Source organism: Porites lutea, chromosome 5, assembly GCF_958299795.1.
Source record: "Porites lutea chromosome 5, jaPorLute2.1, whole genome shotgun sequence".
In the NCBI taxonomy this organism is placed as follows: domain Eukaryota; kingdom Metazoa; phylum Cnidaria; class Anthozoa; order Scleractinia; family Poritidae; genus Porites; species Porites lutea.
This window is the reverse complement of record NC_133205.1, coordinates 9,494,036-9,506,342: the sequence shown is the minus strand read 5'-3', so window position 1 is coordinate 9,506,342 and position 12,307 is coordinate 9,494,036. Positions and strand designations below refer to the sequence as shown.

The following is a 12,307-nucleotide window of genomic DNA, read 5'->3' as shown; positions in this document are numbered from 1 at the left end:
AAGGCTTCGCAAAGTTTCACCCTGGGAGTACGAGTAGGCGGATAGCAGAAGTCAACAACAACAAGAACATGTAGACGAATTTACTGTGCACAAATAATTTATTTACATATATAACTAGTCTTATAAGGACTACATACATTAGGCCCAGCAGTAAAGAGCTGAACAAATTCTTTAATTCATCTTTTGATGTCAAACGGCTGGAATAAGATTCAGGTGACGTGTAAATGGAAGTTCATCCGTTAATTTCAATTTTACCTGGCGTTTCCTTCCGAAGAGGTCCATAGGCGCCTGCGGTCCTCTTTTGGAACATAATTGATAAAACCTGTTCTGTACCTACATTTTTGCTTCCTTTTTAAGTTTAATGTAATGCCCGTTCTCAGGTATTACAAAACTCCGTTATAGGTATAAATAATCAGATAGTAAGATCAGTTACTTTTATTTTACTCCACCCTTTCTGTCTCTTTTGACGTAAATAAAAATGCCTGAACTTAGTCCATGAATAGAAGATTTGTTAACCTGATAGTAAATTACAGTCTCATGTTATGAACTAGTAAGAATTCTAAGGCCTGTTTCGAACGTCGTGCTACTACCGTGCCAAGCTGGCTAGACTGTAGCTCGACTGCAGCACGACACTAGCACGACTTGGTTTCAGTCGAAAAGAACGGCTGTTGCCGAAAACAAAACACAAAAATAAAGAAACGGTTTAGCAAACTTTTAAATATATTCTAATGTATTTATAATTTATGAATTGAGTTCGGCACGGCGGTAGCACGACGTTTGAAACCAAGTCGAGCTAATGCCGTGTATGTAGCACGGCAAGGCTTGCCGTGCTACACGGCAGTAGCACGACTTGGTTTCAAACATCGCACTACTACCGTGCTAAAGTCGAATTTAATTGGATCAATTGAGTTCAACACGGCAGTAGCATGACGCCCAACAAGTGACCTCCAAATTGACTGCCTACAAATAATGGTCTGCTCATGGGCATGACCCTGAAAAACCCTATCCGGAGCCAACTTAATAAATTGTGTGAGCAGTTGAATTCATCTGCCTGTGTCTTGATTTTCTTTTTCTGTTTTTGACTTTTCTTCACTCTCCCTTTTTTGTCCACGGCTACTAAACCTGAGTTAAACTTTGCCGAAAAATTGGCTGAATGGCTTCTTTTTGACAGTTCCTTAATATGTTAATTTAAAGACTCGTAAAAGTATTTAAATTACTTCGCATAATTTGTTGTAGTTTCATTTTAAAGTTTATTGTTTTGCCACGATACAAAGCAGGAAGTGCTTAAATATTAAAACGTTAATTGCGTGGAAGCTCAAGGAACTCACTTAACTTGTACGAAATAGGCTCCCTCAATTAATTATTATAAAAGGAAGTATTATCAGAAGTATACAAGTCAAATCAATGACAGAGATACCAAACAGTACACATTATAATGTATAATATTTATGTTACCTCTTTTCTTAAGCATGGCGGCGTTACGATGAGGCCGAAACGTCAACTTTTTACTATTATTTATACTTGTTTTTACTTCAGTAAATCACTTGTCATTCATTTTTAAAATCTAGAGATCCTCCCTGTGGCAAAGTAATGGAAAGTATAAATTGAGTACCACTTCCTAAACGTGCTTCAGGGGAATATTGAAAAAATGTTATGTTCAGTCAGGATGCTAGCACGCAATGTTTATACTTTTCGGTCTGGTGGAACTGTCTTTTGTGGTGATTCTGAGAAACTGACTTTTCTGAGAAACTCTCATATGTCTTATTATTGTCTACAGCATCACTTAATGAATACAGCTCAACTACTAACTGCACACCCTACAACCACCAATCGACCAACTACAGTCTACCAACTTATCTGCACCAGATGTTGACAACTTAAATAACTTGAATGTAGGTACGTTCAAGCTTGCTGACCATGAAAATTACAAACGCTTTTTTCAATAAACAAAGTGTAATAAACAAACCTATAAGCTTAATAATTTCAAGCAAGAGAGAACCAATGTAAGCGTGACAGCTAAACCCACGAAGCTCTAGCTTAGAGCAAAACAGGAACTCTAATGTAGCTAACAATCAAGGTCAGCGATAGTCCCAATAAACGTGCCCATGACAACTTCAAGGACTGAAACTCAAATTTAATAAATGACATTTATGTTGAAAAACTAGATAGATATACAAACAAACTCGTTTGAAGTTAAGCTAAAGTTATTGTTGTGGATTCTATTTTAGGAGTAAAAAGTACTATGACAGTAAAATAGCAAAGTTTGCCAAGTCCGCAAGGCGGCTTTTAGCACGTAGTTTAATTCGCTTTGAATAGAATTGCAAGCTAAACTAGCGGCTTTCTGGGAACGTAGCAGGACTGTCTAATTGCCTAGTTTTCACCTACAACAAAAGCAGACCGAATTTGCAGGTCAGCAAACTTTTGAAATTTTAAATTTTAGACGAAGCGACTGTTTACGGAAGTAAATTAAGAACTATAATATATTTGCAGAAAAAACTACGCGTGATCGCTCAAAAACTGTACTTCAATTAAAAACGAGCTATATTCGCTTAACATTGTGTTACAGTGAAATGCTACCCTGTTGTAGAATAAAGCTAATTAAGAAAAAATATTGAAGCTAGAGTAACTGTTATTGAGAAAATCAATATTTTTGAAATCATTAGTAATCATTACACAGTGTCTGGCCTAAACTTTATAAATCATGCTTCGCTGAGTTTGACCCATTTTGTTCATCAGTTATGTCAAACTTGCGTGGTGCATTCCAAGTCTTTCGGAGATTTTCCGCTGGCAACTATGATTCCTTTTTCTTCTCTTTTCATGTCCCTCGCCCCTTGATTTTCGAAAGTTTCGCCGCAAGTTTCAATCTCCTGACCCTCAGCTTCTGACTGACATTTCGTTGTTACGACGAAGACCTCTGATGTATTTTCAAACTCGAAGAATTTGCGAAAGAAAAATATGGCCAAACTTCCTCTGTAGCCAACATCCAAAGCTAACAAAACGCTGTCTAATTCATGGAACTCGCTTTGACGAGTTATCGCTCTTGCGACCAAAAATGAATTGTACAAAAATAATGCAAGCATTCGCGAACCGTAAGCGAATAAAGTTATTCGATACAAGATCATCAGCTTTTCATCTCTTCCTCCACGCGGAAAATGTTCAGTAAACCAATTCCTCACGGTAGAAAGTTGCACGAAGCTAAGAGCACAAGCTAACATTGTAGTCGAAGCGAACTCTAAGAGCAACGACACGCCAAGCACAACAAGAATAGGATAGTTTTCGTTAATACCCGGAATAATATCTATAAGAACGTTTGTTATGATACGCGCACACCACAAAGCCGTCCACATCCAAAAATGAGCCTGTTGTACAAGAGCCCTGAGAAAGTTTTTAAAGTTGAAATTTTTCCATCTATAGATGAGGAAGATCAGAAAGCAAGAAACAGTGGTCTCCACGAAGGTGCTTGTAGTATTAAGGCTGTCAATAGCTCTCTGCGAAAGTCCCAGCCAGCCTTCGCATCTTTCGATACGACTCCCTGCACTGATAATGCAAATGACGCTGGTAACGAAGAACGTGAAGGTGAAAAATGTTCTCACAACCAAGAGAACAACTGTACAGATCACTGCAGCTGCTAAGCGGCGGCTCTTCTCCATTGATTTGCTTTACTGCTTTTGGATTGGATTGAGTGTCTGGATTAAACTTTATAAAATAACTGAGATAGTACGCGCGCTCTGATTGGCTGAGAGGAGTATTTGCATGAGAGTATGTAAACATGGTTGTGGCGTCTAGGTGTTTTGCTTTTCAGGCACGCACGAATTTGAAAAAGTTTTCAAGTTCAAAACTCGACAAGTTTACTTTATTTACCCATTTCTTCGTCGGCTGAAACTTGGAAAATCGTTACAAAGAAGGTGTGTAAATTTTTTTCCCCTTAATCTTACATTTTAAGAGAGAAAAGTCCGTATCTTTGGAAAGCATCTTTTTGCAAAACAAGAACTGATTACGCGTGAAAGCAGGGGGTCCCCCCCTAGCGTGAAAGACTTCGTGGACAAGACTTTGCAACTGGTAAGAATTTCTCTTTTAATCAGTGCCATACAAAGAGTTTTGAGTTTTTTCTCGGGAAAGTTATTTTATAAAAGCAAAAGAAAACTTTTTTCCTGTGTTTGCATAGCCTGCTATAAACGCGGGAGGGGTTGGGAGAATTCTCGACAGTGATGCAAACCCTCGACTTCGTCTCGGGTTTGCATACTGTCTCGAATTCTCCCAACCCCTCTCGTGTTTACATCAGGCTTTGCAAACACGGTAAACGTTTTTATTGCTTAATTATAAATCATGCTTCGCTGAGTTTGAATTTTGTTCATCAGTTATGTCAAATTTGCGTGCTGCATTCCAAGTCTTTCGGAAGTTTTTGAAGTTGGAATTTTTCCAGTCTATAGATGAGGAAGTATTAAGGCTGTCAATAGCTCTCTGCGAAAGTCACGTCCCAGCCAGCCTTCGCATGTTTCAGATCTCTCGATACGGCTCCCTGCACTGATAATGTAAATGACGCTGGTAACGAAGAACTTGAAGGTGAAAAATGTCCTCAAAAGCAAGAGAACAACTGTACAGATCGCTGCAGCTGCTGAGCGGCGGCTCTTCTCCATTGATTTGCTTTACTGCTTTTGGTGTCCGAACGAGTCGCGATCAGTGGAGCATTATAATTCTGTGTCTAATTTGAATGTTTTCTTTTTTTTTTTTCTGCAATTTAAACGGAAAGAAACTAACCCGGAAATAAAGAAAAACAACCAATCACGATACAATAGATTCCTGCGCAATTGCTATCGTCGGCTTCGATCTTGTTTGAGTGTTTCCAGAAACTCATGAGTTTCTGGTGTTTCTGATGCAATGGAGAAAGATTATATTATTTTTTCTCAGGACGGAAGGAGAACGAAGAGTAGAAAGACAAGTGAAAAAAAATGCAGGTCAATATGACAGCGGTGAGATTTGCAAAAATGATTATTGTAATTAAACTGATTTTTTCGTGTTTTCGCGGGGAATGCATGGGACAGCTATGGAAAAATTAAGGCTGATGATGTGGGAACTCTAACGTCAACTATTTTGATTGCTTTCCAGTTCGATGTGTTCAACGGACCGTGGGTCATTCGTTGGGCATAACTCGTGGGTCACAAGTCGAAATAATCCAGCTAAACCAAACTATCATATGTCGAGATCCTGATCAAACCAGCCGGTTTTGTGGGAAATTAAACACAAAATGGTGCATCACGAGGGAAAAATCAGTAGAATTTCCCACTAACGAAAAGATCATGAAAATAGTCTCGAACATCAAAAGACTCGCGCCCAACCAAAACATGACATAGAAATCCCATAAACCAGGGGCGTAGTTAGGGGGGGGGGGTCCTGGGGTGCCCGTGACCCCTCCTTGGTAGGCCTTCTTTTGAGCAAACAACCTACAATATTCAGGTGGCGAAAACGCCATGACAATATCTTGGCCGTAAAAGCCATTGTTGAAAAGCCCACTTTTTTAAAATTTGTTTTCTTGTAAAGCATTTTCGTCAGCGGCTCTTGTCTTTAGTTAATGTGGGCCTTCATGCCGCGATAATACGACTGAGCCCGCTGATACACGAGGGAGAGCAGCGGTATAAACCATATATAGTCGGCGATGGTGATCTGGTGAGTACCCTCTGTGACCCCCCCCTTTGAAAAATCCTGGCTACGCCCCTGTAAACGGCTGGTTCATGATCTCGACATAATGTGATAGTTTTCTCAGTTTAGTTGGATTTTTTCAAGTTGTGAAATTTACTGAGAATATAGGACTGCCGGTCATTTAGTGTTTTGCAACCTTGACCGGCAGTCGACCTGAAAATAGTTGTAAGTGTCCCAAAACATGGTTTCGTTTTCTGAGCCCTGTCCGAATTTCATCCGATTACTTCGAGTCTTTTTTCCCTTAGTTACTGAATAACGACTCGAAGTAATCGGATGAAATTCAGGCTATTCTGAGCCCAGCGTAAACCAAACGCTAAACTTGAGATCTATGAAGCGTTTCAGAAGATCCCCGAATCGCTTGACTTTTCTTAAGGTGACTCGACCCATTTTTTTTTTTTGGGGGGGGGGAACCATCCTACTTTGAAGCTCTCTGGTATCCCCACCTTTACTTTTATCGTAAGTCTAACACATAGAAGGGACAACATATAGATCAATCTACAATATAACATAAAATTTTTGGCGATCGGAGTAAATGTCACGTGGTTATAATGCCACGCCCCTTTGAGGTCTGGGTCGAAAATCTGCTGTTGCCGGCATTTTTTCGTGAAAATCTCTCGGCAACACATAGTGCGCATTATGTAGTGCCTTGCGCTGAACAGAGTTTCACCAAAATCGCAAAGACCCAATTCGAGAAATTCAGCGGTTTCCAAATTTAGGTCATAATTTATGCGAAAATGATAAGCAAACTTTACACGATTATACCTAATAAACTATGTGACTTATCCCTTTATTTTGGGGATCGTTATAACAGATGGGTTCTTGCAAGTCAGCAAAAAGCTTTAGGGCCTTGTAAATGCGCGCGATTTCGAGCAAAGCAAACATATAGAAATTATAGTTTTAGCTATTTGTTGACGTTTGTCAGCGTTTAAGAGTTCTTCTCACGAAAAAAGCATTTTCTTAAAAATTCGTCGTCTTTTTTCCTGCAAATTTTTTCGGGGTCACAATTGATTAACTAATTACCCGGATTCTGAATTTCATGGTCATTGAAAAAACTGTGACATTATCTTCCATAAGCCCAAACTTGAGTAAACATTGAAGATTTTTTTAGCGTTTTGGCTGAGTTTGTGCTTTGGGAGTAGGCTTTTGTACATTATGCTAGCATTTTTTCGAGCATTTTAGTGAGGCAAAAGCATTGAGCATTATTTGAGAATTTTAGTGGCATTTTCCCCAGAAAATTAATTTTTTCCGAGAAAATAAAATAGAAATTAACTTTTTTCAGGAGCCCATGCCCCATGAGCTCCTGGCACTTTCTTGCAAAACATTTAAGTGTGGTCGTGTGGATTTGCTTTCACGCCAAAAGGAAACATTTTTCGTAAACAAAAACGAGTGCCCTCTGACACATGCTACAGTTTTTCTTTTGTGACCGTGTTTGGGCAAAATGTTAATGTATAGTCAATACCCACAGTAGTTTACTAAGGTACAACTATCTTGCCCCACCTCCAAAGCCAGAAAAAAGCGCCCTGGGGACGAGGTTGCCATGTCCGGCGTCTTCCTAGGTTCAGGGCGGAAAAACGTTCTGCGCAAGCTTCTGCGCATCCCTTATCGCAGGCTCAAGGCGGGCTTTTCTTTGTGTTAACCAGGGGTTAACTGTGTTTGTTTGTTGCTGGAGTTCTGAGTGAAATGCACGAGGTGTGAACGTTTGCTCCCTGTAAAGCATTTTTATTTGACATGTTTGCTTTTTTTTCGTCGCTTGAAAATTACTTTGGATTCAGAACAACCAATGTTAAAGGAAAAACGGATCATTCCGTCAGTCTGAGGTGGAATAAAGGGTTTTGAACATTTCTTAAGAGGCGAGTATTTTTCTGATTGTGCATCCGATTAATTTATGAGTCAGATTTCGCCGGGTTCAATTCAAACCCGCTTGTATTCTGTTATTAGTAGTTATGGCTACTTTTTTTACATGCCCAGATTTATTACCCTTGCAGAACCAGCTTTATCTTTGTCTTCAGTCAAAGAACCATATTGCTGTCCTAAGGCATCAGAGTGAACAAACTTGTGCGGTTATTAAACTTTCTCGGGAATAGAAGGCCAGCAAGCTTACTCAAGATCATTTTTCTGTTGCTCAAGTAATAACAGTCAGAGTTTTTTTCATTTTTCATTACATAGTTTTGTTTTCCAGTGCACTGTGAAAGTTTCTGTTCTTTATAAGAATAACTTTCTGTACGCAAATTGTCCTTTTCACTCGCTCTCAAAGTAGAGAACGACAACTGCCGGCAGTGACTTCAAAACAATTGACTCTTTTCCCGTAAACAATCGCTGCAGCTTGATTTGCCTGAGGCAAGCAAAACAAACCCTTATGTGCAATTTTCTGTATTTTGTAATGATCGGCTGAGTTTAATTTGCTTAAACGAAGACACTCGCATGGACCAGTTAAGCTTATTGAAAATAGCTAAATGGTGAATCATGACTTGGCTGCCAAGTTGCAACTGATTTTTTGGTTTTAAGATCTTTAGGTAGGATGTTTTCGCACAGAAAATTCATTTCTTCATTGTCAGCAAGAAGTTTTTGAAATAATGTAACTTTAACTTTGTTTGAAGGAAATCCTATTTACGCGTAGGTTTTTGACAGATGTTATGTGTGTTCAACTTGACAACACAAAGCAAAATTTATATATCTGCGCGAAACGAGCAAGTTTAAAAACTATAGTTGCTTTGAAACCGATTTTTGGGAAGATTTTACGAGATAAAGATTGACCTTTTTTCTGCCCACATATCAACGCAATAACTTCTTCATTGAGGATTTTGCTTATATTTTAGTGATCTGCGAAACTACGAGTGTCCGATCGAGCTAGGGTTTTAAAATATCAGCTCGAGCACGACAAAGTTCAGTGACTTCAAACACATTGTGGGCAAGCGTTAATTTTTTTGGGCAAATCACTGTCGAAAGATATGTTGTTTTTGTGTCCACAGTGGAGCTCCGGACCTTATATATCCAGGAACTTCCTTATATGAACACATTTTGTGAATGCATCTTGAAAAAAATCGGACCTACGCATGCACATTTCCAGTACAACGCAAGGAAATTAACGTCGTTAAAGTCCGTTTTACTATGAGGTATTCTTCGAGAAAATTAAGTAACGACAAGGTTATAACCACAGCTTGCAACTTTTGAAGAAAAATTGCCTGTTCTTTCCAGGTTATGAGGGGAAACATTTTATTTTTAGGCACTAAAATATTTGAAATCCCGCCATTTTTTCAAACCCGGCCAGGGGATCTGGGCAAAAAAGTTCACGCATGCTCATTACGTTTTTCCGCCCTGAACTTCCTAGGCTTTCCCGGTCAATACATCGGTGACGTAGGCCACGCGGATTAATGAACCTGGGGACTAGGCAATCGCATAACCTTGCGGGGCTCTAGGGAGGGCATTAAACAGATGTTTCTATCAGTATCAGTTAGACAATTTAATTATGTTAATATGTGCGTTTTCAGCATCTTTCATCTGCATCCTAATGTTACTTATTTTAAGTTTACACCAAGAAAGAACAGATAGAAATTTAGTAGGGATGAAATTAAGAGATATTTGGAAATGAAATCTCATTATTGGAAACAATGAAGAAGAAGAGACAAAGGAAAGGAGCCCTCGAACAGTATTTCTTTATTAGCTCATTATTCGTAAATGAACAAGCTCTTGCGTGTTGTTTACACTTCATGTCACTAAGCGATAAAGATAACACCTTTGGATTTTTAGTCCAAGATTAATATACTTGCCCCTAAAGAACAGGTGACATGCCTTCATAAAATATGCTTTCAGTATAATATACTTGCAGTTAAAAATCGCTTAATATCAACGTGGATTCAAGTAGAATTAAGAGCTGGCAAGAGAGAGCTTGAATTATAAGCCCAGAAAACTAACTCGATCGACAGGAGAGTTGCCTTAATGTTTCTGTTACAGCTTGTCTTATTTCTCTGATCTTCCAACAGTACAGAAACAATACAATACAATAAAGTACATTTACATGCCTAGTGATAACGTTAACTGCGTTAAATTCAGATAATTTTACCTTGAAAGCAAGTTTTAAATAGAGCACGAATCAACAGATGGAAACCGTAACAAAACTAACTCGATCTACAGAAGGGTTGTCTTAATGTTTCTTTTACAGCTTGCCTTACTTCTCTGATCTTCCAACAGTACAGCAACGGGTTTAATGACGAGTTTAAGAGAACCATGCTAACAGTGAAATTCCTAGCAAGGTAAATCGATAAAGGCATCCCTCTCTGAGGTGTCAAAAAGACCGCTATATTATATGGAATATAACAAATACCCAATGTTCCCTGCGCCCACAGTGCACTGTACACTGCCTTTCTGTATCGAGCTATGTTCAATGGAATTGCTTGGTTCGGTTGACGTTGAGCAACATAGTTCTGAACACGAATTTGATTTTGACGCAGAGAGAGAAAAATTTTTGGTTAAGCGAAGGTTGTGGTGGCTAGACACAGAACTACAAAGATGTGTTGAAACCATAATGTTGTAAGAGTATTCCAAAGGGTTGTAGATGCTCCTACAATGGACAAAATCCAAAAACCAGTTACAGCTATGTGTGTTCGTTTCAAAGTTACAACTTGTCTGTATCTGTGCCCGAGCAACAAGGCGAGAAGTCTGTCCACGCTTATAGCGGTCAGTGTCAATAAAGACACGTAACACAAAGTAGCACCTGAGAAAAATAGTACCAGACTCGTGTAATGGCAAATATCCCATCTTCGGTTCACAACAGAAGTTAAGTAAGTCACAAACAAAGCCGGGCTCTGTAATTATACCAACACAGAGATCAGTTATGGCCAGGCTTAGATACAGGAGTTTGGACGGCGGATGAGGCGAAGTTTCCTTGTGCAGAGCAACTAGGATCAGAGTGTTCCCCAGAAATGCTGCAATGGACAGGAAAACGTTTAGAACTGAAAGGAAGATAAGTTCGCCATCTAAACCTCTGAATAGTTCAGCCGAGCAGTACAGTTCAACGACTTTTTTCTGATTTTCATCTTCGGTGAAATTTGTCCGCAGTGCCATGCATACTCCTCTGAGACGCAATGAACAGTACATTTGAGTGTTTTATATGAATTCTGAATCGTAATTTGGGTGAAAGCAGAGTTATCTTTCAAGTCACGTCAACTATTTACAATTTGCAAAAAACATTAACATACAAAAAAGGGTTGAGCAAAGTTGTCTCGGTACTTTTTCAATCTAACTGACGGAACTATGATGAGCCAGGTGTTATGTCACAGGTGAAACCTAAACTGGCGGTTGATTTAAATAACCTTTTTTGTTGGCGGCGCATTGCATGGCAACGTGACATATCGCAGTAATTTCAAGGAAATTCCAATAACTCAAGATTTTTTAAGGTTTAATGTAAGCTTTAGCCACCACTCCTTCCCAATTAAATTTTTCTAAGACAACGTTATTGTAATTAGGTGTATTTGCTTTACGCACTGACCACGCATGTTAAAATGGCTGGAAAGAGATATCCACATGTTTACAACAATTAAGACTCAATTAGGATAACTTTTAATTTTGGGTCCGTTATGATGAAAGGGAAAACGTACGAAAACATCATGACCATCTTAGGGGAAGCAATCCCTTCATTTATATATCACTCTTATATAAAATGCAGGATGTGAATGAGGAGGAATAACATTCCTTCATCTTTAAAGTTAAATGTAATTAGCCAAGGCTAGGTATTGACGCTGGAATTTTATTTGCTAATTCTTCAATCTGTAAAGCATCGCGATCCTCTTTCTAACGAAAACAGAAGAGCTGAGTTTAATTTTGTTCTTTGAGGTTATCACAAGGAGAAGAGAGGTTTAGCAAAAGTAAAGAAGTTTTTCAAGCTGACGCTAACTTTACTTTTATCACGGGGAGCCTGATGAAAAAAAGGCGGTCACCGACGATTGTAGTGAGTTTTCAGTAGTAAAGGAAGTCTAATAGTCGGCAAACGCGTCAAACTGTGTCGGCGGCTGCGGCAAGTTTGGTGTCTGTTATTATATCCTAACATGTAACATGAATAACACTCGTTTCTTATATATTACGGATATGTTAATTCCCGCCGATATTAACACCTGGTATTTTAACCCTGTTCAGACCTGAGAGGTCTTTGGAGAAAATAGGTATTTAATATTCCATTTTCACCAATTGGTTGCCGATTATCTCGACAGAGAACTAACTAGGTAAACGCACGCTGTTTTTAATTAAAAGTTCTTAATCCTTCTTGTTTCATAACTGTTTATAACCACCCCTTTTAACAAAAACAAGCGGGCATAAACTGTCTTATGAACCTGCAACGAGACAGAAAACTATTAAGAGGTGTCGTGCAATTAGATGATCGACGTACAGTATAATAGCCAACGTGCGATATATTAAAAATCTAACATGACTTCGAGGCTTTCCGGTCATTTTTCTATATTTGGTTTGGTGTTCTTTGTTCTCAAATCTCTCCTGGGAATTGCGGGACAATGGAGTGGTAAAACAAAACCCTGCAGTTTTGACCCTTAAGCCTCGGAGTCTCAAAGTCATGTTAGAATTTTAATATATTGAACGTGGGCTTTTGTTCACTCTTAAAAGA

At 38.9% G+C, this 12,307-nt stretch overlaps 1 protein-coding gene across 1 annotated transcript; it reads right to left on the bottom strand.

The window, feature by feature from the left end:
* Positions 1–2,651: 2,651 nt before the first annotated feature.
* On the bottom strand, positions 2,652–3,653 carry LOC140938474 (uncharacterized). Its single transcript, XM_073387952.1, has one exon. It carries the CDS (start codon positions 3,648–3,650, stop codon positions 2,742–2,744), a length of 909 nt encoding a protein of 302 aa, XP_073244053.1. The 5' UTR covers positions 3,651–3,653; the 3' UTR covers positions 2,652–2,741.
* Positions 3,654–12,307: the final 8,654 nt, after the last annotated feature.